This window comes from Thamnophis elegans, chromosome Z (assembly GCF_009769535.1).
Source record: "Thamnophis elegans isolate rThaEle1 chromosome Z, rThaEle1.pri, whole genome shotgun sequence".
Classification (NCBI taxonomy): Eukaryota; Metazoa; Chordata; class Lepidosauria; order Squamata; family Colubridae; genus Thamnophis; species Thamnophis elegans.
Window position 1 is genome coordinate 61,315,149 of NC_045558.1, and position 25,366 is coordinate 61,340,514.

The window sequence follows — 25,366 nt, forward strand, 5'->3', positions numbered from 1 at the left end:
CCCTACTATTCAACATCTACATGAAACCGCTGGGAGAGATCATCCGCAGGCACGGGATTAGATACCATCAATATGCGGACGATACTCAATTGTATCTGTCCGCCCCGTGCCAACTCAATGAAGCGGTAGACGTGATGAGCCGGGGCCTTGAGGCCGTTATGGACTGGATGAGGGTTAACAAGCTTGTGCTCAACCCAGAAAAGACCGAGTGGCTGTTGTGTTTCCCTCCCAAAGATTTGGCTACTATTCCACCACTCAGGCTGGGGGGTCAAATTTTATACCCCTCAGAGAGGGTTCACAACTTGGGAGTCCTCCTGGATCCACAGCTGTCATTTGACCACCACTTGACGGCTGTGACCAGGGGGGCATTCGCCCAGGTTCGCCTGGTGCGCCAGTTGCGACCCTACCTGAATCGGGAGGCTCTCACAACAGTCACTCGGGCCCTTGTGACCTCTAGGCTGGAATACTGCAATGTGCTCTACATGGGGCTGCCCTTGAGGAGCATCCGGCGACTTCAGCTAGTGCAGAATGCAGCCGCGCGAGTGATCGCGGGTGCACCCCGATTCACCCGCATTACACCTATCCTCCGCGAGCTGCGCTGGCTACCTGTTGATCTCCGGATGCGCTTCAAGGTGCTATTAATCACCCATAAAGCCCTACATGGCAGTGGATCTGGATACTTGAGAGACCGCCTTCTGCCAATTACATCCCTGCGACCGATAAGATCCCATAGATTAGGCCTCCTCCGTATTCCATCGGCCAGCCAATGTCGGCTGGCAACTACAAGGAGGAGGGCCTTCTCAGCAGTAGCCCCGACCCTTTGGAACGAGCTCCCCATGGAGATTCGTACCCTCTCCACCGTCCAAGCCTTCCGCATAGCCTTGAAGAACTGGCTCGCCCGTCAGGCCTGGGGATAGGATAGTTACCCCTCCCGAATGATGAATGTATGTTGCTTGCTATTTTATTACTTGTTTGTCCTAATGTCTGTATTTCCCCTTCCCAGTTTTTGTGTGAGCCGCCCTGAGTCCCCTCAGGGAAAAGGGCGGCCTACAAATTCTAATAAATTCTAAAAGACGAGCAAAAAGACCTAAGCATCTCTCTACCAGAAATCACTCTTAACCTAACAATGCTAATTTAATGTTCAGCAGACTAAACAAATTTATAATATGAGGATGTCTAGGCTTCGGGGGGGGAGGGGGGACAATAACCAGTGTCCAGCTGATTTTGAGGCTTTGGTGAGACTACTGCAGTCTGAAGAACTGTCTTCAGGAGAAATTAAGGAGAAACCTGAAAATTAATTCCTTTTGTCCTCTGGAGGGACAGTGCTTGGGAAATTTTGCGGTTGCTTGGTGAATGACTGTCTTGAGAAGTGGACCTCCCCTTATGTTCAGTTCTGTGGCATAGCTTGAAGAAAGAACTCTAGAACAAACCCTCCATCCCCATTGTAGCAAGTTTACTTTTTATTCAATATGAAGTTCAGATGTTACAATTTAGGGACAAACCAGGCCATTGTGAAAGTTTAATGCTTTATAAAGCATTATAATTCTTAATAGTGCATGTTGCAGGGTCCTTATGAGCATTTCCAGAGATCAATCATTAAGACACTATTTTAGCAGCTAAATACAGCAATACAGTATGTTATTAAATTTTGAATTTGCTGGACTAAAATTTCTGTGTAAAAATATTTTCAATGATCTCTTCTTTAAAGAATCCCATTGTCATAAATGAAATGTCTCGTATTTTAGCTTTATTCTGTAATGCTGTCAAAGTGCCAAATATGTAACTTAACATAATATATTCTTTAATTACAATATTTGCTACCCAGCTCTCTGTGTGTGTGTGTGTGTGTGTGCGCGCGCGCGTGTGTCTGTCTGTTTGTCTGTGTGTTCAAGCAGTCTTGACTTTTAACCTAGCAACTATCAGGAAAAATCCATATGGTTTTCTTGTTACTATTTTCAAAAATGTTTGAAATCATCCAGTTGATCTAATGCAGAATTAAAATCCATAGTCTTCCAGATTCTAGCTTGATGTCTTTAACCATGATATCAAAGTAGCTCTTCTACTATCTAGCTATTAGGTTTTAAATTGTAAAGCTCCGTTTCAGTCTAAAAAAATAATGATAACAACTAGTTTTAGTACAGAATCTTATATTTTCTGGGTTGCTTTTTATTGCTTGTTTTTTTCCGTTGGTTTAAACTAGGCAATGTATTTACATAAACTGTCACTACCAGTACTATAATGTATTACTCCTACAATATCACTAAACAAAAGCAGAAAAACAGATAGATACAAAATTTAATTTTTCAAGTAATGCTATGTACACTTTATTGCCTGTATATCCACAATGGTAAGCAGTGAATTATAAATACACAATGTACTTGAACAGTAAAAACAAGAATGTTACGCATAAGAGAATGAAGAAGAAAATACTATTTTCCTGATTTGCAGCTGCTAAAAGAGCGAGTGATGAATAATGTAATTTTCTCCTTACATTTATTTCTAAAGTATTTTCCCAAAGAACATCTTTTTGAAACAGCAGTTTGCATTTTCAATAACTATATATTTTTTTATTTTCCAGTCAGAATAATTTCTGATAAAAGTCAATTCTCATTAGATAGCTGAAAGTATTCTGTTTATTACAAAGTAATAAGCAAATTATGATATTAGTTCTTTTAAAAACAGTATTTGGCTGCATGTTAAGGTACTAGACTCTGAACATATATTGTAATAGCAAAAGAAGAAAAATAAAATAAAATAATTATTTTATAGACAATTTTTTTCACAAGACATTATGGATAGCAGCTTAGTCAAAAGTATTCACCCTGAAGAGGTAGAGAAAATCTTAGTCTAGCAGAAAAATCCATCATCCTTGGCACTGCTATAATTTCTCCTGTAAATACACAATCCCTAAAACAAGATAATTCAACAAAAAGTTATTCCAGGTATTGTGAGATGCATACAGATTTTATTCTCACCCCCCTCAGCTAAGAATCTTGGTATTTTTGTCTGAGAAACAGAAATAGATTTATTTTCATTCTCTCTTTGACTATTCATTCCATAAATATAAGGATGCATTATTCATAATAAACTTTTTAAAAGGTTACAGAAAAAATCTGAAAACATTTCCATATCTTATACTCCAGATGGCTGCAATAACACCAGATCAACATAATCTCAAGATAACCATGCAATGAATTTAGGACTACTTTCCAACTCAAATTAAACTCCCAAACCAGTGGTTTCAAGATCTGTAATACGAGTTTTCCCTACCCCCATATCTTTAAAACAATCAGTGCACCAATCTCCAATCTTGCAAGTATCATTGTAGAACAGTTTCCTGCAGTGCTGTCATGTATTCTTATGTGAATGAGATTGACAGAAATATTGGTTTCAATAATTAGGCTGAGAGGAAGTATTCTACTGACAAATGATAGCTATACCAAGCATACTTATACAAAGCATTCTATTCTGAACCATCTTGCTTGAAAATGATACAGATGGTTCATATCCATTAAGTGATTTTACTTACCCTGATCTAGGAAAGCAGGATGCTATACTATCCAGTTTTGCAATGCTATATTCTATATAGATTTCCATATAGGAGGCCAGAGTTTTTCCTCCTAATCTGCATTGAATTTTTGTTTATATAACAAACATTCAATGGGTGATCAATCAAGCTTTATGAACATTGCTTTCTGTTCCTGCAATTGGCATTATGATAATATATGAAGATGTATATTATGATAACATATGAAGAGACTGGTCTAGTTGCGGTTCAGCTCAATCCAGCATTCTCTGTCTTCCCACTTTGTGCATCCACCAGAAGTATCCCTCTCTAAAAATGATTATTAAAACCAGGAAGGAAAAGCCATGTTACTTTGCAGTTGAGCAAAAATGAGGACATTTAGACTTGAAAGCATTCCTTTCAATTAGGGTTTTTTTTTTTTTTGAAAATGAATATGTACATTAACACTGATAAACATCAATGGAAAAACACACAGAAGAGTGCAAACAGAAAACATGATATGTTAAGTTAAAAAATAATAATTTGCTTCAGTCAAGTGATATTAATACTGTCTCTTCCCTTGGATATGGAATTATTGAAACAGTCACATGCAGGCTGAGCAGCCCTTCATTAGAGGGAAAAAGATTGAGAGGAAGAAAAGCTCTTTGAGGTGCATTTGAGAATTTTCCTTTTATTGATGTGTCTTTCCTCTTATTTAAAATATGGATTTCAGGATTACTAGCTTTGTCCTGGAACATCTGCTGAGGCATCACCTGTTCCAGATCCTGTTTGTGCCCGCTTGATATAAAGATTCAGCAATTTCATCTGCAGAATTAAATTAGTAAATATCATGTTTAGTATCAACAATATATTTCATATTAGATTTTATTTTTTTAAAAACTAACAGTGAATGAACAATGAACAGTAGGAGAACAATGAAAAAGATTTGTAATAAAATGATACATATAGAGGAAAGAAGCTTAATGAGCTATAAAATACAATAGTTATATTTTTGAAGGATTAAGAAGATTAAGGGATGATAAATTTATTGGCAATAATTCTCCTCAAAATTGTTTTAGTTTATTGTATATAATAATCAATATAATTTAATTAATGATTCAGACATGATAGGTAGTGGTGAGATTCAAATTGTTTTACTACCGGTTCTGTGGGTGTGGCTTGGTGGGCGTGGCATGGCTTGATGGGCATGGCTTGGTGGGCATGGCAGGAGAAGGATACTGTAAAATCTCCATTCCCTCTCCACTCCAGGGGAAGGTTACTGCAAAATCCCCATTTCCTCCCAATCAGCTAGGACATGGGAGGCAGAGAATAGATGGGGGTGGGGCCAGTCAGAGATGGTATTTACTGGTTCTCTGAACTACTCAAAATTTCCGCTACTGGTTCTCAAGAATCCGTCAGAACCTGCTGAATACCACCTCTGATAGGGAATAACCGTCCTTTTTTCATCTTCACCTTTACAGTATAAAGATAGACGCTTTCAGTTCTAAATTAATTATTAATGACTGTTGAATTGTAGTTTGTTTGATTATTTCAAAATCTGAAACTGTGTTTTGATCCTGCCCATAGTTTAACAAAGCATTGTTTGCAAGGTATAAATGGCACAAGAAAATAGGTTGATTTTAAACTGAAAACAGAAGTGTTTGAATCCTTGGGTATGGAAACAGAAATAGAAACTCATCATTCTTACATCTACACTACTGATGTACAGTATGGTCCTATATCTTATATCCAGACCACTGATACATGCTTTTAGATGTCAATTATTTGTTTTTAACTTTTTAGTATTGTGATAACTAATTAAGATTTTTTAAAACCAAAATCACAATGTTGATTTAAAAAGACAATTTCATTGATTTTACTTCCTTTCCCCCCTAAGAGCTTAGGTATTTTACACTGTGGCATGACTCTTATAAGTGAAAAGCTATCATTTGTAATTATAATTCCATGACTGATAATATTTTATCTTCAGTCAAATGCATATCTAATCAAATCCATTATAGATAGACTTACAACTACAATTGAGCCCAAAATTTCTGTTGCTAAGAAGATCATTATTAATTTGTTCCATTTTACAATCTTTCTTGCCACAGTTGTTAAGTGAATCACTGCAGTTGTTAAGTTAGTAACATAGTTGTTAAATGAATTTCTCATTTGACTTTGCAAAGGTTGCAAAAGGTGATCATATGACCCCAGGACATTGTAACTTTCATAATATATTCCAGTTGTCAAGAGTCTGAATTTTAATCATGCGACCATGGGGATGCTGCAAGGTCATAAGTGTGAAAAATGATCATGTCACTTTTTTCCACTGCTGTTGTAACTTCAGTCATTAAACCCATGTAAGCCGAAGACTACCTATAATTGATTTCAAAGGATTTTTTTTGTATGCTTAAAGAAGAACTAGTTAAAGGACTTTGGTCAAGCTACATAAGTATTATTGCATTTAAAAATTATTCAAATAGCAGTGACGATTAAAAAAGTTTGAAACAAAAGATGACATAAAATTCTGTCCAAATAAGATTTTTCTTTATTCAGAACTTAATATATGTTTGGCATATTACTTGATACTATGGGATACAATCTCAGTCTCACTCCACTGGGATTGGCCCATACCACTTGTGCTGGCAGAGGAGGCATGCGAGGTTGGCCCCAACCCTCCTATCTTTTCATAAGGGCCTAATGAGGTAGCTCTGCCAATCGGCTTGGGGTTCCAATGGAGGAACAACACAATGGAGGTGGTTGATTAATAATAGATACAACTTCCCACCCACTCTGCCGCCCAGTTTTCCTTGGTTTTAATGTGTGATTTTAATGTTTTAACTGTATATGTAACTATAAGCCACCCAGAATTACCCTATGGTAAGATGGCCAGCCAATAAATTTTATAAATAAAGAAATAAAAGAAATAATAAATAAATTGTACAAGCCTCTCAGTAATTAGATATTATCAACGGGTCATTCCATGTCAAGTGGTCTGATTTCAGAAAAGTGCCCAGCTCAACAATCAAGGATTTTGAGGAAGTTTGATGAAAATATTGGACATTTTGGCCACAAAATTAATTGTGTCATTTGAAATTTGCTGACAGAAATTGAATTTGAATCAACTGGCACAAACTAGTGATGGTTTCTTGTGCCATCTATTTTTTTTTATTAAAAGTTTTAAAGAGTTTTACAAATATATACCCTCCCCCCACCCAAGCCCACATCCCCTCCCACCCTCTCTAAATGCCATCTATACAATATCTCGTAGAAATTCTCTCTCAGGTTTTGGGCTTGCGTAAATTTTACATTTCTTACCCATATCTTTTCCCAAGTTTCCATCATTATTGGTTCTTCAAAATTTTGTGCCCACTTTATCATACAATCTTTAACTAATTCTGTTTCAGAATCTATTTCTATCAATATATTATATAACCTTTTTATATGCATTTGACTTTGATCAATAATTTGTTTTACTAGATTGTCCTCATTTTGTGTAATACCAATTTTCTGGTCTTTTTTCCATCTGGCTTGTAGCTGTCCTTACTGAAACGAGGTTTGGATTACCCTTTCCTCTTTTAGTACATTCAGAGGTTTTAGCTGTAATACACCTCTTTCTATGGTAAGAAGCTGTCTGTATGTGGTTACATCCTGTTTTTGTTCTAAAATTATATTCTCTATTGCGTGTCTGGGAATTGCCCACATAGGTATCTTATCATTTAATTTATGTTGATATTTTTTCCAGACATGCAATAGAGCATTCCTTAAAATATGACTTTTAAAAGTCTTATCCACCTTCTTGTCATATATTAAATAAGCATGCCAACCATATACCAAATCATACCCTTCAATGTTCAGTATTCTATCCTCTGTTGAGTTGATCCAATCACTAATTACTGATAAAGCTACTGCTTCATAATATAATTTTAAGTTTGGCATTTTCAAACCTCCTCTCTCACGTACATCTTGCATTATTTTAAGTTTTATTCTCAGTTTCTTCCCTGCCCGGACAAATTTATTAATACCCTTCTGCCATTCTTTGCATCTTTTTTGAGTATTGGTATCATTTGAAAAAGAAATAAAAACTTTGGCAAAACATTCATTTTTACTGCTGCTATCCTTCCCAACAAAGACAGTTGTAGTTTTTCCCATTTCTTCATTTCTACCTGTATTCTATACCATAATGGTTCGTAATTATACTTATATAATTTCCCATTTGAAGTTGTAATATAAACTCCCAAATATTTAACTTTATTTACTATCTCACATCCTGTTATTCTTTCTAATCCTTCTTTTTGATTTGTAGTCATATTTTTAACTAACATCTTTGTTTTCCCTAGATTTATTTTAAACCCAGATACTTGACCATATTGATTAATCATGTTCATTAGAGCCATAGTTGATTTCCCTGGTTGGGTTAAAGTTACAACCAAATCGTCCGCAAATGCTCGTAATCTATATTCTTGGTGCCTAATCTTAATTCCCTGTAAATCATCTGACCCCCGTATTTTATTCAGCAATAACTCCAGGGTTAAGATAAACAATAATGGAGATAGGAGACAACCCTGTCTTGTGCCTTTTTCAATTTTAAAGGGTTCTGTTAAACTACCATTAACTATAATTCGTGCTGTTTGTTCCTGATATATTGCCTTGATAGATTGTGTAAAATGCTCTCCAATTTGCATCTTTTGTATTATTTTCATTAAAAATTACCAATTCACTCGATCAAATGCTTTCTCCACGTCCAAAAATGTGAGTGCTGCGGGGACTTGGTTGTTCTTTCCCAGATACTCCAATATATTAACAATTTGTCTTACATTATTTTTCATTTGTCTTCCTTGTATAAAACCAGATTGGTCATTGTGGATCACTTGTTGTATAACTAACATCAACCTATTTGCTAATCTTTTAGCAAAAATTTTATAATCTGTATCGAGTAGTGATATAGGCCTATAATTTTTTGGCTGAGATCTTGATCTTCTTTCTGAATCAGGGAGATGAAGGCTGTTCTCCAAGATGGAGGTACCCTTCCTTCCAATTGAATTCTGTTAAATAGTTCCTTAAGAGGTTCTACCATTTCTAATTGTAAATTTTTATAATAAACCGCTGTCAGTCCATCTGTACCGGGTGCCTTCCCAGCTTTTAACTGTTAAATTACCAGGAGGATTTCCTCTGAAGTTATTGGTTGGTTCAATCTCTCCCTTTGCTCATCCTTAACTATAGGTATTTTCTCTTTCTCCAAGTATCTATCTATGTCTAAACCTTGTATTTTATCACCAGTGTACAATCTTGTATAAAATTCTAAAAAAGCCTTTTTAATCATATCCTGTTGATAAATTTCTTTACCTTTATAATCTATTTTTTCTATAGTACGAAATTTTTGTTTTTTCCTCGTCATATATGCTAACCATCTGCCTAGTTTATTTGCATTGCAAAAAGTATTATGTTTAGCATATAACAAATTAGTAGCCACCTGATCTGACATCAATATGTTAAATTGCGCTCGTAGTAAAGTGATTGCCTCTTTTGTCTTCTTATCACCTGGGTTAGATATTAGCTCCTACTCTTTCTTCTTTATCTCTTCCTCTAATTCCTTTCTTTTTTCCCTCTGTCTATGTCTATATAGATTATTTAAATTTATTAAAACTCCTCTCATATACGCATTACTTGCATCCCAATTATTTCCATAGATGTTCCCTTATTCATATTAAAAGCAAAATATTCTCTCAACAATTTTTTACATTCATTAACATTTTTCTCATATCTAAATAAATTTTCATTTAACCTCCAACACCTTCTAGGTTCCTTTGCATAATCCAGTTCCATCCAAACCGGGTTATGATCTGTTAAAGTCTCAAGCATATCTTCATCTTCTTTACATTAGAAAGAAAATCATTTGTGATTAATATAAAATCAATCCTAGAAAAGGATTGATGTCTATCAGAGAAAAATGTAAAGTCCTATTCTTTAGCATTCCTTTCCTGCCAGATGTCTCGTAGCTCAATATCATCCATCATATAAAAGAAAGGTAATTTTGCATGTGCTTGAATATTTTGCAATGGACCCTTCTTGTCTTTCTTGGTATCCAAAACTCCATTCCAGTCACCCAGTAATATACACGATCTGTAATCCCATTGTATTAACTTGGTATGGAGCAATTTATAGATTTTTTTTGTTGATTGGCGCCGTATACTCCCATTAATAGTATCTTTTTTCCTTCCAATAATACTTCAATTGCAATATATCTTCCTTGAGAGCCTGCTTCAATTAATTCAGCCTTTATATCTTTTCTTAAGTATATAACTACCATTTTTCTTCTCTGGGGCGGAAGTTACAAAATGTTGTCCCAATCTTTCATTCATCAAGTATTTCTGATCATTTGTTCTAATATGTGTTTCTTGCAGGCAAATTACGTCGTTTTTAAATTGTTTCAAATAGTAGTATTTTTTCCCCTTTTTTGTGGTAAGTTTAAACCATTGACATTCCAGGTTAAAAATTTAATTGTCATCTTCAGTTCCCTGAAGCTTTTTAAGAGCCATCTGGAAATCCTGTAATTTGATTTTCGGTCTGGCTCCTCCCACAGCTTCTGTGTTAATGTTTATAGTTTCTTTTTCTCTTCAAGCTTTATTTCATTTTCATTTTCATTTTATACAATCACTTATATACTGTGCAATTAAGAAAACAGTCTTATATTCCACCATAGAAAACCAACATAACACTTCAACCCTCCATACACCCTTTCTTCTCCCCCTCCAACTTTCATTTCTCCCCTCCAACATTCCCCTCTTCTACTTCCCCTCCCCCTCAAACATTCCTTTCTCCCCCTCCCTCCATCTCACCCTCCTTCCATTCCCCTCTCACTCCCTCTCTACTCCTCCCTCTTCTTTCCCTCTACTCCTCACTTCGGTGTATTTCTACTATTCATTAATCTGTTCAATTTGTATTTTATACTAAAATTAATAAAAAAGAAAAATAAAAAGAAAATAAAAGGAAAAGAAAAGAAAAAGGAGCAACAGTATACAAGTGCGTTCTTGTTGTTTTGGAAATTGAAACTATGTTTCCCCCCTCCCCCCTGTAAACCCCCCTCCCTACCCCCCTTCCGACTTCCCAGATCCCATACCCGGCCTAGCTTTTTATCAAACACAGTCTAGAGTATATTAGAACCAAATAGGTTAAAAATTAAAAGATAAGAGAAAAAGGAAAAAAGAAAGGAATAAAAAAAAACCAAAAAATAAAGGGAAAAATCAATAAACTCTCTACCTTGAGCTCAGCTTCCCATTATTATTAAAACTTAAACAATGTACATCATTCCTGATCTCACTTAATTAATTGCTTGCAGGATTTCAAACTATATTGAAACCAAATAAGTTAATCAGATAAAATTCTACTCTAGCTAGGGGCCTTATCTCTTTGTCTAAGTATCTGTCTATTTCCAAACCTTTAATTTGTCCCTTTTATACCTCCTTCTCTCTGAAGCAATTTAAACACATCTCAAATTCTTCTCTCGGTTTCCTTTTCCAACTCTTCTCGTCCTGCCTCTACCCATGTCCATATATATATTTTATTTTCATCCGTACTCCTCTCATATTTGCTCCGCCCTCCTGCAAGCTCCCTGGGTATATCCTTCCAAACATTATACTCAAGTAACAGTTTATACAAAAATCAACTTACTTTCTGGCTCAAAATAAGCTCTAATTCAACCTTCACTACCCTCCCATCTACATCACACTTCCCAACTCCATTCAACCTGAACCACGATGCAGGAACACCACGATCTCCACCCTCCTCACCCTAGAAAATAAATCATGTGCAATTTATATAAAAGTTCAGAGTTATCCATCAAGTCTTTTTTAAGTCCCATACAATATGTTTTCCGAGGAGATCAGCATTAGTTCTTTCAGCCTTAATGTCTCTTCATCGATATACAACTATACCATTTTATGCAAGACAGAAGTCACAGATTATTGTTCAAGTTAAGAATTAAGCAAATGTTTTGGAAGCACGACTAAGTCCTTGTTCTCTGCTCTTCTGCCCTTCCGGAGGGGGAAAGCGATACCTCCTGCCTTGTAGTTGTGTGTTTTGTTGTTTCTCTTCTACTTCTCCTTGTCTTTCTCCAAGTCCAGGTGATTCAGGATGTCCCGCCTTTAGGATCTTATAATAAAAATCTCGGGCTTCCCAAACAGAGTTAAGACGATATTTTTGGTCATCAAATGTAACTATAATACCAAATGGCACATCCCATCTGTACTGTATCTGACAATTTCTGAGTTCTTTAGTTAGAAAAGCATAGTCTCTCCTGGCTCTTAACATTTGAGGTGGTATTTCTTTGAAAATGATCAAGTCCTGTCCATCAATTCGCAGCCTGTTATTATAACACTCTTGTAATATCGCATTTCTGGATTCTCTTGTAGCAAAATATATAATTATATCTCTCGGAAGCTGTCCCTGTTTTGCCGCCCACGAATTATGGCGGTAAATTTTTTGGATCTGCCAATCAAAGTTAAGTCCCGGACATCCCACCAAACGACTGAAAGCCTCAGAAAAAGTCTGTTTCAAATTCTCCTGTTCATTTTCACGCAATCCCCTAACTCTTATTGCAAGCGCTGTCTTTTTATAATTTGTCATAACAAGTTGTTTTTCTGCATTTTCAACTTCCTGTTGCAACACCTCAATTTTAGATGTCAGGTTAGAATTAGCTTCCTCCAAGAGTTCCAGCTTATCTTCCATTCCAGCAATATAATCTGTCATTACAGTTATGACTCCGATCATATCCTCCTTTGTTTGAGCAATCTTGGCATCAAGCTTGTCACATAAGTCCGAAATAAGTTGCTTCATTTCCTCTCTAAATTCTTTAAGAGTTTCAAAAAGAAATTCTTTCATTAACAAATCTCCAGTAGAGGGCGTAGAAGGCAAGAGCTGCGGTTTTGTAGCAATTACTTGGGATGTATTGTTAAAAAAACGTCTGGGCTGCTTTGATTTCGGAGCCATTATAAAAAGGAAACAAACAGAGTCTCTGCTCACGTTGGTTTAAGATAAGGTACTTTCAATAAACTTTTGGCAATTGATAAAAAGAAGTCTTCGAAGAAACAGGGCTAATTAATTTGTGAGAAGTTATTCCCTTGATTCTATGCCAGGAAGGTGGAAATATATCATATAAGAAATGCGGAAGCTATAAAATCGCCATTTTAAAAAACAATTAAACAAAGGAGTTTTTTGTAAAATTGAAGCTGGTATTTTGAATAATAATAAAAAAAAGGAGTTCTCAGGAATGGTCACTGCTCGGATTGATTTTAAGTAACTTAGTTTCAAAAATTTGCCTGAGGGGGGGGGGTAACTTGCCTTGAGCTGAAAAAAGACAGCTGAGAAGATCTGGCCGGAGTGAATGACTCAGCTTTTGTTGAACCTTCTTCTCCGTTCACAGCCAAAAAAAAGAGCTGTGAACTACAAAGAGGATTCTAACGACTGAGTCACCTCCCTGCTTCTTTCTTGCCTGAAAAAAGAGATATCTATAGATTTTAAATAGATATACGAACCAGAACTCTGAGGGCAAAAGCCCCTCCCCCCGGAAGCCCCAATGTTTATAGTTTCTTGAACTGTTGCCTGGGCTTGTTGCATCTTTAATTCTTGTTCTTTGCGTTTGGTAGCTGCTCTGGTTTGTCTTTGCTCCTTAATTCCTTCTGACTCCACAAGAAATTCAAAGCTTGGGCCACTTCCAATGATCCTTGGGCATCTTGCTGTCTGGCCTCTCCTGCTTGCTCTCTTTCTCTGAATCCTGGAGATTAAGGGTAACCAGCCTTTAATATTTTACTGTAAAAATCTCTGGCCTTCCAAACTGAGTTAAGACGGTGTCTTTATCCCAGGTAATTCACCACTAATCTGGCTGGAACTTCCCATCTATATTGTATCTGGCGGTTTTTAAGTTCGTCCACTAGGAATGCATAATCTTTTCTAGATTTCAACATTTTTGGTGGGATTTCCTTCAAAACTATCACCTCCTGACCTGCAATCTGCAACTTGGTTTTATAGGATTCTTGTAAAACCAGGTTCTGTATATTCCTCGTAGCAAAGTAGACTACAATATCTCTTGGTAATTGTTTCTGTCTGGCAATCCATGAATTAACGTGGTATATTTTGTCCATTTGCCAGTCATATTCTGCTCTCAGTTGACCAACTAGTTGGTCAAAGGCTTCTGCAAGAATCTCCTTCAGATTTTCTTGATTATTCTCTTTGAGGCCTCTTATTCTCAAAGCAAATTCCATCGTCCTATATTGTATCATTGTAATTTCTGCTTCTGTCTTGTCAGTCTTATTTTGAACTTCTTCAACTTTACTTTCTAAATTGACATTGGACTGGTTAATTTCTTCCACTTTGTCATCCAATGATGATTCATAGCTAGCCAAACTTTTAAATGCTTCCACTATGTCTTCTCTTATTTGCTGGTTACGAATCTGGATTAGCTCTTTGACCCCCGATATTTCCTCCGAAATCTCCTTAAAGGCAGATGTAACCTTTTCTCTATCTTAAGTTCTAAAACAGCAGCCTGTTCTGTTAAAGCATCTTTTAAGGCTCCTTGCAGTGCATCAAGAGTTAAAACATCAGCAGCAGCAGGAGGTAATAATGACAGTAATTTATTTGTCGGGCCTGGAGGGTTGCCAGCGCTCTTTGAAGTAGTTGTTATTCTAACTTGTTTTGAGGACATTTCAACTATTCAATTAAGCTTATCTTCTACCAAATTGTTAAGTGCAAACAAACTGCTTATTTCAATTATTAAGTCTTGTAGCTTGTTAGTAAATCATTGCTGTTTGAGTGATCTTAAACTCTATAGTAGCTTGTTAAGTTTCGATTCAGCCACACCTTCAAAATTCAGGCGCCATTTTCACTTCTATCTTGTTAGTTTTGTCAGAAGGAATTTTTGTAGAACGGAGCTAAAGTTTAAAAATACCTGCAATTGTGAAACACTCCAATATTTGCTCTGCCTGCTTCTTGTTCAGATGTAAATCAAACATTGATTGCAGGGGTGGACGTGGCTCTTTGTTCTGCGAAGAGCAGATGCGTCCCGAGAGCAGAGTGTGTCGAGCTACAGGGGGGCTCACACCTTCCACACCCCAGAATTAACACCTGGGGGGTTAAGGGAGCTCTACCCATGCTCGGCAATTCTCCCCTTTCCTCTTCTCCTAAGGAAAGAGTTATCAAACAAGAGCCGAGGTGGCGCAGTGGTTAAATGCAGCACTGCAGGCTACTGCTAGATCAGCAGTTCAGTGGTTCAAATCTCACCGGCTCAGGGTTGACTCAGCCTTCCATCCTTCCGAGGTGGATAAAATGAGGACCCGGATTGTTGGGGGCAATATGCTGACTCTCTGTAAACCGCTTAGAGAGGGCTGAAAGCCCTATGAAGCGGTATATAAGTCTACTGCTATTGCTATTGCTATTTATGCTGTCCAGACAGTGTAACGCGATCTCGAGGCTAGAGCGTCTCAGAGGAGACCTCGTCAGAGCAGCAAGGCACCACTGGAAGCTGTGAATAGTCTTGTGCCAGCTATTGTGCTGCTAACTTTCCATCTTTTTTCTTGCAGCATCCTGCTTTCTTTAATTTCTTCCTTCAGAATGTATATATGAATGTGAATGTTTCTGTCGCAAACGTTGAACAGATCTGTCGGTGTCAGTATTTGGTTGGTTGATGGGTTTGGAGGCTGGTTCGAGCAGCCAAATGTTTAGTCGTCGCCAACTCCAATGCATGGTGATTTGGTGAAACAAAATCACATGGTGAAACATTCACAGATTTAAATACATTCCAAAGGAAGAAATAAAAGAAAACAGGATGCTGCAAGAACAAAGATGGAAAGTTAGCAGCATTATAGCTGGCATAAGAGATCACCACCAGTTTGTGCCAGTTGATTCAAATTCAATTTCTGTCAACAAAGTTTCAAATGACACAATTAACTTTGTGGCCAAAATATCCAATACCATTGATCCGAATTTAAAATTGACCGACATATTTCTCGGTTGTTATACTGCCTGCATTTATGACAAAAAATGGTGGGTAGGGAACCTTGTGGACATTTCGATTGAACAAAATGATGCGTTGGTAACATTTATGCATCCACAAGGCCCTGCTCATTCATTTTATTGGCCTGAAATGTTGTGGCCCGCCAGTGGCCAGCGGAGCAGACTCAAGCAGTGAGGAAGTTGGGAAGGAACATGGGTCAGGCCTGGAGTTTTGGAAAAGCTCTGAGGAGTGTTCTGCATCAGAAGCAGAGATGGGGCCAGGACTATCCGACAGTTATCAGCTGCCTTCGGAGTCGAATATCAGTGGAACAGAAGAACAGCTGTTGCCTGTGCACATGCATAGAAGGGAGAAGGGAACACAGTTAAGGAACAAGGACCAGCTTGGGAGTAAAGGCACAGGTGGACACTCATGATGTTTTTATTCTTTTGTTTAATGGAGCACAACAAGTTGTACAAGATGGCCAAGTTTTGTTTCTCTCAACAAAATATTGCTGGAGATATTACGTCTCAAAGTTGCTGAAATCTCAGAGTCAAAGGCTGTGGTATGAGGTCAAAGAAATGTTTATATCGCCGCAAGTACTGCATCGGCAAATGTAACACTTATCCATTGTTCATGGGGGATGTGTGTGCATGTTCACACCAAATTTCATCAAAATCCATGATGGTTGAGCTGGGAGTCCCAGGCCATAGAATGACCCCAACAGATTTGATTATAAATTTCAATGCTCATAAGATAACTTTTCTGCATTCTATTTAATTATTAACTATTTAATTAACTATGTTTCACTTTGCTTTATATGGTAAATTTCATCTATAATATAATGGCAGTTATTGTTTTCTCTAAATCAGAAATTAATTACTGAAGAGAAAAAAGGCAGCAAATGTATGAGCACAATTGTTATTCTATAAGACCAAACAGTGGATATATTTTGATGCTGTGATGCTTTGTATTTTCTTTATAACATTTTAGCAACTTTTATTTCAAGCATGTTGATTAAATCATTGCATGTAATATATTATTCTCATTTTTAGTATGTTGTCTATTATTCCACATAGCTCCAAATTACTGAAGACAGTTTGAATCGTAAAGGTAAAGGTTCCCCTTGCACATATATGCTAGCCGTTCCCAACTCTAGGGGGCGGTGCTCATCTCTGTTTCAAAGCCGAAGAGCCAGTGCTGTCCAAAGATGTCTCCGTGGTCATGTGGCCGACATGACTAAATGCCAAAGGTGCATGGATCGCTGTTACCTTCCCACCAAAGGTGGTTCCTATTTTTCTACTTGCATTTTTATTTGCTTTTGAACTGCTAGGTTGGCAGAAGCTGGGACAAGTAACAGGAGTTTACTTATTATGCGGTGCTAGGGATTCGAACTGCTGAACTGCCGATCTTTGTGATCGACAAGCTCAGCATCTTAACCACTGAACATCTTAGCCATTGAGCCTGGTTTGAATGGTACTTTCCGCAATTCAAACTATTGTTGAAGAACTGAATATCTGACTACTGTCTTTCACTGAAAGAAAAATAGTATGTAACAGACTTATTTTACAACGTAAAGCTATGATATTCTAGTTTTTCTACATGCCTATAAAATGCTTTGTATGCAGGATTAGGACCTGAACTATCAGCTTTCTAATTTACAGTCTGAAATAATACAACTGTATTACAAGCTCTATTTATAACATTTCATTTTCCATATATATTAACATAGTTTGTGAAAAATAAAAGTAGCAACAGAGTGCCAGATTCAAATAATAGCCAAAATGAGATTCTGAACAAATTTCTGGTCTTAAAACCATCTCCACCCACACTTTAAAAAAAATCTCCATAAATTAGAAAAAATCAAAATCAGATTTTGGTATGGCATGTCACTTACTTTGCTGCCAGTGAGTTGATTAAGATGTGGCTTCAGCTCATCACCAATTACTGCATGAATAGCTACAAGGCAGAAGACACATGCCTTTCGAACGCTGCTTTCAGAGTTATCATAGCCCTAGAAAAGAAGTAATTCAAATGCATATCAATCCAAATAAAATTGATAATCTTAAAACATGTTAGAAAAAATATATTTCAGTAAAATATTCTATAAAGTTAGTAGATTACTTGAAAAAGAGAATAATCTTTGAAAAAATAGTTTTGCAACATTCTTTTCATTGTTCATGATTCTGTATCTTCTTACCTGTATTAAACCTGGCACTATCTCTGGCAAAAGTTGAGCAAGAATTTCTTTAGGTACTCTTTCAGTAACTTTGGTCTGCATTTTGATTGCAGCCAGATTTATAGGATAATCTGCTGTTTGAATGATGGGACAAAGTACTTTGATGCATTGATCTGGACTAATAGATGTGGCCAGCATAGTAGCAGCCTCTTCAGCTGATCTTACCACCTAATGGATTAAAGAAAAATATAGAAATCCAATAATAGTACACTTGAATAGCTTTTTTTTAATGGTACTACAATATATAGAATATTAAATGTCAATATATTTTGTTTTACAATAGAAATTTCTGTCACAACAGCAGCATTTCAATAGTATCAGAATTTAAACAAAATAGCTTCGGACTTGAAATTTTATCCAGATATGTTGGAAAACTGAACTAATATATCTAGGAAATATTTTATAACAACTTTTATTGACTTTGCAACTATACTAGTCTTAAAATGAAAAAAAAAACCCATTCTAGAAAATATGAGATGTATATTTTTAAATTTCTATTATATCTAAATATTAATCCATGATTTCCAATTAAAATGAATTCATGTGAGAAAATGTACTTAATTGCCACATTTTATGCCTTGTAACATTCAAAAGCAAAACTAATGAATATACTGACATTATTGTTTAATAAAACTGACAGAACAAAGAATAATATTCCTAGAAGCATTTAAACTCTGTACACAATTTTATGCAGTTGGGAAAATGATAAGGATCTTGTTTATCAAGGATCAAAGATTAGAAGATGCTCGTATCTTATTAAAGCAGATGTTAAAGGACCTCTAGGTCCCCTGTTCATAAAAATCTGCATTATTTGAATAGTTTTGAATAGGAAATATGATTTTCTCATTTAAATTCCTGAAACCTGTCTTGTGAAAAACTAGCCTATATTTTAATCTTCTTCACTGAATACCATATTATTACTTCAGTTCATTCTTAAGTTTAATACAAACCTCCTTATGAGGGTCCTTATGAGCTTCTAAAGTCTTCATTATTGTGAGTTCTGCATAATTTCTAAACCTTGCTGGTTGATGTCTTAAAATCTCTCTTAAGACTTTCAGTGCCAGGGCTCTAACTGTATGCTGAAAGTTTAAGGAATGTTAATTAGTTTTGCTCATATAACTTCCAACCATTATTATCTATAATGGAATTATATAGTATTACATTCTTGAAATTTTATTCCAAATATTGAAGTTCTTTTTTCATAACCACATTTGATAATAAATAGTATACATTTATTTAATATTTATACATTACATATTATTTTAGTAAAATAGTAGCTATAATCTTATTGTAACTGCAAAGTGCGACTGTGATACACTATTAAAAGACACTTTACTTTTATGGGACTGAGATACTGAAAGTGCATTCTATTGTCTGTATTAAAGAATACAGATATAGGAAAGTAATATGCACTGTTTTTCATAATCCTGATAAGTTCAAGGGGGACCCAAAGGTGCTTTTTAAAAAACTTATTTTACTTTGTTTTGCCCTCAAGATGTTTCACTTCCCATCCAAGAAGCATCTTTAATTCTGGATGAGAAATGAAAAAGCTTTGAAAAGCATCTTTGGGACAATCCTGATATGGATGACTGAAAATTTCCATACATTTTCAAGACAGACATTCAAGAGAGCCACAATGGTATAGTTAAGGTGTTAGACTGGAAAACAGATACTGTGAATTTTAGTCCTCCCATTATGAAAGCGTGATGGAAAATTTTGGCGTAGTTATTATATTTCAGATCAACACAGCTCACAATGTTATTATTGTGGCCAAAAGTGAATACCAGAACATTATGTATGCCACTTTGAGTTGTGTAAATTAAAGTTATACATTTAATAATTATAAAAGGATAAGCAAAAAACTGTTATATGATTTTTCTTTCTCCATTTTGGGATTTACCTCTTTGTCTCCAAGAGTTTCAAGTAACAAAAGAAGAATTGTTTTGAAGTGCTCATCCCAAACACCAAAAGACTCCTCCTGAGTCAATTTCATTAGCTCATAAAGAGCAGCCTTCCGTTCTTCAGCTCTCTCATTATGGTTTGATAATTCCTTTAGCAATTCTGCGACTAGATCAGAATGGTCCAGGGAAGGTTCTGTAACAAAAGAAAAATTAAAATTATTTAATTAGTAAAAAGAGTAACCATTCTTTTTACTTTACATGTGAAGATATACAATCAATAAAAACTGTAAAATTGAACATAATCCTGATATCATATTTTATTACAAAATATGGCATTTATCATTAAAATCTCCTACTATGGACAAGAATGTTCTCTTCAGCACTCACTGGGAGTCAATATTTTTTTTGGGGTGGAGCAAAAGGGATGTAAGAGGATCATCTCTTTCTATAGAGTGCTATTAATGAAGATACTCTTTAAGCCCAAATTAATGGGGAGAAAAATGAAGTTTCTGCAGTGATCACTTTAAGAGCCTTACTTATGGAAGGCTTAGGACCATGATGGAGAATTGATGGCACATGTGCCACAGGTGGCACGTGGAGCCATATTTGCTGGCATACAAGCCATCAGCTCTGGCGCCCCAGTTGATTTTCCACCCTCCAGAGGGCTGGGGGAGGCTGTTTTTGCCCTCCCCAGGCTTCAGGAAAACCTCTGGAGCCTGGATAGGGCAAAGACTCTCCCCTGTGTGTGGGGGGGGGTGCACATGCACAGATGAGCAGGGCACATTGAATTGTGGGTAGCACACATACACACAATTTTGGCATGCCTTTACAAAAAGGTTTGCCATCACTGGCTTAGGCTATTCATTCTTATGGATGAAGACAAATATACATGTCCCAGAATTTGATCTCACATCAAATAGTTCTTAATTTTTTTGATCCTATTTACCCTTTCCTGATCTAAAATGTTATTACTTCCACAAAAATATCAGTATTTATTTTACACAAACATCTTAGCAATGGCACTCTCAAACAGGATCTGCAAAAGTCACAAATAAGCCCAAACTGAAAATATGCCCAAATTACTCCTTGAGGGTAATCACCCCAGTTTAAGAACCAATGATTTAGATTCTTTCTCCTCTTTATCTTAAGAGAAATCTTAAAAGACACTAAAAATATGTGACATGTTTTCTTCTTAGGCTACATTAACAAAGTATCAATAGAATTAATTCATATTGTATATTGAAGGAAATACTACATTATCTTTAGAAAAAAGATGAACCTTAGCTTCTAGAAATAAAATCTGCATAACTGCATGCGTAGTATAAAATGAAAAACACTAGAAAAAGGAAGTATCAGGCCAATTCTTGTACAAAGAAAACTAAATGGAAGTATCTATGATGAGTCAAGTGTGACTTGAAAAGGACTATTTTAATCAAAACTCTTAATAACGTACAGTATATTAGATTGCTTACTTGGCCATACTCATTTCGTCCATATAAAAGTTACCTAAATAAACAATGATTATGAATAGCATGTATTGAGAGGAACTGGAAATCAACATTATTCAGGGGGCTATTTATTTACCGTATTTTTCGGAGTAAAAGACGCACCAAGGTTTTGAAGAGGCAAATTAAAAAAAAAAAGTTTTTGCACTCTGCAGACCTCCCAAAAACGGGCCCGGTTTTTTCCCCAAAAAAGGGGGGCATGAATAGCCTTTAGGAGGCTTGTAGAGTGCTCCTGGGGGGTGGGGTCAAAAATGAGCAAAAACTGGCCCATTTTCCACAAAAATGGGCCTGTTTTTTGTCAAAAAAAAAAGGGGGCTTATAGAGTGCTCCTAAGGGCTGGGGAGGCAAAATTGAGCCAAAAAAGCCCATTTTTTACTCATTTCTACCCTCCCCAGCCGCCAGGAGCACTCTGCAAGGCTCCTAAAGGCTACGCACAGCCATTTTGGTGAAGGGGACGGGTTTTCTGGAGGCAAAAAATGATGTATTCAGTGTACAAGACGCACCCAGATTTTCAGCCTTTTTTTTTTGAGGGAAAATGGTCCGTCTTATACTCTGAAAAATACGGTATTTCCAAAGCCATAATGTCTTTTATACTCTTTGAATAGGAATAAATGTGAGATTTAATTTTTATTATTTAATAAATCTTCTTCAATGTATTTGTGAATTAAATTTCATTTTGGAAAATAAAATAAGAATATTCAAATATCTTACTGGAAGAAGCTTTTTTCTTAAGTAGATATTCCATTAAATTCTACTAGTACAATTGTTCTTTATTTACTATCATTATAAAGTGTCCTATTTGAGAACAAATCTAGCAATGAAGAGCTAAGTGATGCATATTAGATGATATAACATTTAATTTTTATAATAAATAAAACTTTGTTTTCACATAAAACTCTTGAATATCATATTTTTCTCCTTATTTCCCTTAGTTCATATAGTAATTCTATTTACAGTTGATTGCATTTTTCCTTTCAATATACCCATTCCCCAATTCTCTTTGTGACAGACTTACCATCAGGAAACTGATCTGCATCATCATCAAACATAGCCTCTTTTAAAGCTGATTTATTAAAAGAACCAACACTATCAGAATAATTGTATGGATTATAATCACGTGACCGTGGGGAGGAATGAAGAGGCATAGTGTTAAGTAATGAAGTTTTGTTGTCAAGAACTGTTCGGCCTGTATCAGTCACACCAGTTCCTGTTCGTAGATCTACTATTCCAGACCCACTGCAAATCTAACAAAGACAGATACACATACCCTTAATAAAAATATATACAGATCATCTACAGAGCTAGATAACTGTTTTTATATCAGGTACTTTCAAAATATTGCCCTTTTTTTTTAAATTAAGGTAAGATTAGTCAGAATAGAATACAGAATAACAGAGTTGGAAGGGAATTTGGAGATCTTGTGCTCAAGCAGGAAAAACTATACCATTTCAGACAAATGGCTGTCCAAACCTGTCTTAAAAGTTTCCTAGTGTCAGAGAATTCACAACTTCTGGAGTCCACTGATTAACTGTTTTAACTGTCAGGAAATGTCTCTATAGTTCTAGCTTACTTCTCTCTTTGATCAATTTCCATCCATTGTTTCTTGTCCTGCCTTCAGGTGCTTTGGAGAATAGGTTGACTCCCTTTTCATTGCAGCCCCTTAGATACTGGAATACTGCTATCATGTCACCCCTATTCCTACTTTTCATTAAAATAGAAATATCCAATTCCAGCAACCGTTCTTTATATGTTTTAGTCTCCGGTCCCCTAATCATCCTTATCAAGGACTCCCCTTAATCAGTTATCTTAACCAAGGAGAATAAGGCATTAGTAAAAGCAAAAGAAAGCAATATCTAATCTGATTCATATCAGATGTATGTAAGATAGTAAAAGAGCAAAAAACTAGCATATAAGCAGATAGCAGAAATGTAGCTGACAGATATGTTAAACGAAACCTGGCTATAAAAAACCATTTAAACAAATTCTGCTCAGTCTTCTCAGTAGTAGATGCCAGTAACAAAATCATATTGGGGGATCATACTAGTCATAGCTGTGCAGGTTCTTTCCCAGGATTTTCAGAGGTGGAGGTAAAGCATATTAAAACAATGGATCAAGATGGTATTCATCCCAGATTTCTAAAGGAACCTGTTAGACCATTAACTGGTCTGTTTAACCAATCTTTTGTAACAGGTGAAACTTCCCAAAATTGGCAAACAACTAATATTGTACCCATGTACAAGAAGGGGAATAGGGAAGAAGTTGGAAACTATAGGCCACTGATGGCGAATCTATGACATGCATGCCAGAAGTGGCACGCAGAGCCATGTCACCTGGCATGCATGGCATCGCCCATTCCTCTTCCGGGTTTTTGATGCATGTATGCGCACCGGCCACCTAGTCTTCTGGTTACTGGTGCACATGCGCATGTGATGATCAGCTGGCCTTCACACTTGCAGCAATGCCAGAAACTGGAAGATTAGCCTGGCTGGCTGATCGTCGTGCACACATACATGCCAGTAACCAGAAGACTAGCTAGCCATTGGTGCCCGCATGCAGCTCTGGGACATCCCCTCCTTGCCAGGCAGGAGCACTGCTGCCAGTTGCTCCCGTGAGCCCACCTGCCTCACACTCTTCTTCAGGAAAGGCCCCAAAGCTGCGCTGCCCAGGATCCATGTTGGACGCCATTTGTCCTGGCAAAGTGGTGTTGCCTCTTTGTCGGCATCGCTTGCATCTTTGAAGAGGCGGCGGCGACTCCTCTCCTCCTGCCAGCCTTGTTATCAAACCTTGGGGTATGCCTTACCGTGGGGAGGGGGGGGGAGAAGAAAGGTCCTGGTGTGTGTGCGTGTATGTGTGTGCATGCGTGTGTGTGTGTGTGAGAGAGAAGTCTATGGTACCAGTGACTACAACTATGCTCTGGAGAAGCCTTGTTGGAGCACCGATCAGCTATGTCCATGGTGGTGGCCAGTGCAAGAGAAGCAGGTTGCTCAGTTCTGCAGCCCCATGAAGCTGGTCGGTTGATTTCCGACATGGCCTGCGCCAGTGGAGTGTGTGGCTTACCCACATAACTTTGCTGCTGCTGCTGCCCCTGCAAAGGCTGCAGGCCTGCACAGCTGAGCGTCAGGCATCTTGCTCCTTTTGCGTTGGCCCCCGCCATGCACACAGCACACAGCTGCGAAATCTGGAGAAAGAGGCAGTCGCTCACACTTTTTTTTAAAGTCTCCTTTCCCAAAAGAAAAATAACTGGGGTCGTGGAAACGTTATATGTAACTCAAACGTAAAAAACACAAGACACACAGACGTACACAAACACAGATACACAACTATTCCATTCTATTTATGGGCTAAGAGAGCGCCGCTTCAGCCGCTTTTATGCACAAAGAAACAAGACTTTACTCTCACTGGTTGGGCTCTGCAAGTGAAGCTACCTTTCGCTCCTTACTGCTTGCCGCCCCTGGAAACACACCCACCTTCTTTCCTCCCTAGATCCCCCTTCCTGCGCAAAGGGTCTTGGGAGAAAGTTGGAGGAAGGCAGCGTGTCCTGCAGCTATCAGAAGCCAAGACGGGATGGAGCCGAGCAGTTACTTTCGGCAGAAAGATCAAGGCAGGTCATTGTCCATCTGGCTTCTGGCTTTCAGTTATGGTGCTCATTTAAAAGTTTGGTGCTAAGACTTCACAGCCAAGAAAGGAAGGACTGGCATTCCCCTCTCTTTCTCCGACCCCCTTGAAGTTGAAAGACCTTTCCTTTATAAGTCTCTGGTGGCTGCTTTCCAGTATAGGCCTCTTAGATCAGATAGCACTCTGAGGATCAGGTAGCTGCAACTCTCTTGCAGGGTAAGGAAGCAAGGCTGGCAGGTGGAAGAGGAGCTGCTGCTGCCTCTGCAAAGAAGCAGTGGCTCCAGTAAAGAGGCAATGCTGCTTTGCAAGCGTGAATGGCCTCCAATGTGGATCCCGGGCAGCACAGCTTCAGGGCCTTCCCTGACTGTGGCGGCCAGGCTGGCAAGCACAGGGGAGAAACTGGCAGAAACTAGCTACCTGCCATGTTTTGGGTTCCAGGTTGGGGTAGGAGGCTTTCCAGGGCCAAAACAGGCGGGAAAGGGTACATGTGTGAGGGGTGGGGGAGCATGGGAGGGTGGGTCACATGTGCATGCGTTCACATATGCAAGCGTGGGATGGTGGTAACATGTGCATGTAGGGTGGTCACACTTGCATATGTGGGGGTGGGGGCGTATTGCA

The 25,366-nt window shown here is 37.4% G+C and overlaps 1 protein-coding gene across 6 annotated transcripts in view; it reads right to left on the minus strand.

Annotated features, from left to right (window-relative positions):
* Window positions 1-2,294: 2,294 nt before the first annotated feature.
* Window positions 2,295-25,366, minus strand: part of CLASP2 (cytoplasmic linker associated protein 2) — a 378,890-nt gene continuing 355,818 nt past the window's right edge. For all 6 annotated transcript variants that reach the window (XM_032238129.1, XM_032238126.1, XM_032238125.1 and 3 more), the window contains 6 exons: window positions 22,149-22,377; window positions 19,628-19,821; window positions 18,678-18,806; window positions 17,689-17,895; window positions 17,386-17,502; window positions 2,295-4,330 (listed from right to left, as the gene is read on the minus strand). In XM_032238129.1, coding sequence (XP_032094020.1) covers window positions 4,244-4,330; window positions 17,386-17,502; window positions 17,689-17,895; window positions 18,678-18,806; window positions 19,628-19,821; window positions 22,149-22,377 — 963 coding nt within the window. In that variant the 3' untranslated portion in view covers window positions 2,295-4,243. The remainder of the gene's footprint in view (window positions 4,331-17,385; window positions 17,503-17,688; window positions 17,896-18,677; window positions 18,807-19,627; window positions 19,822-22,148; window positions 22,378-25,366) is intronic.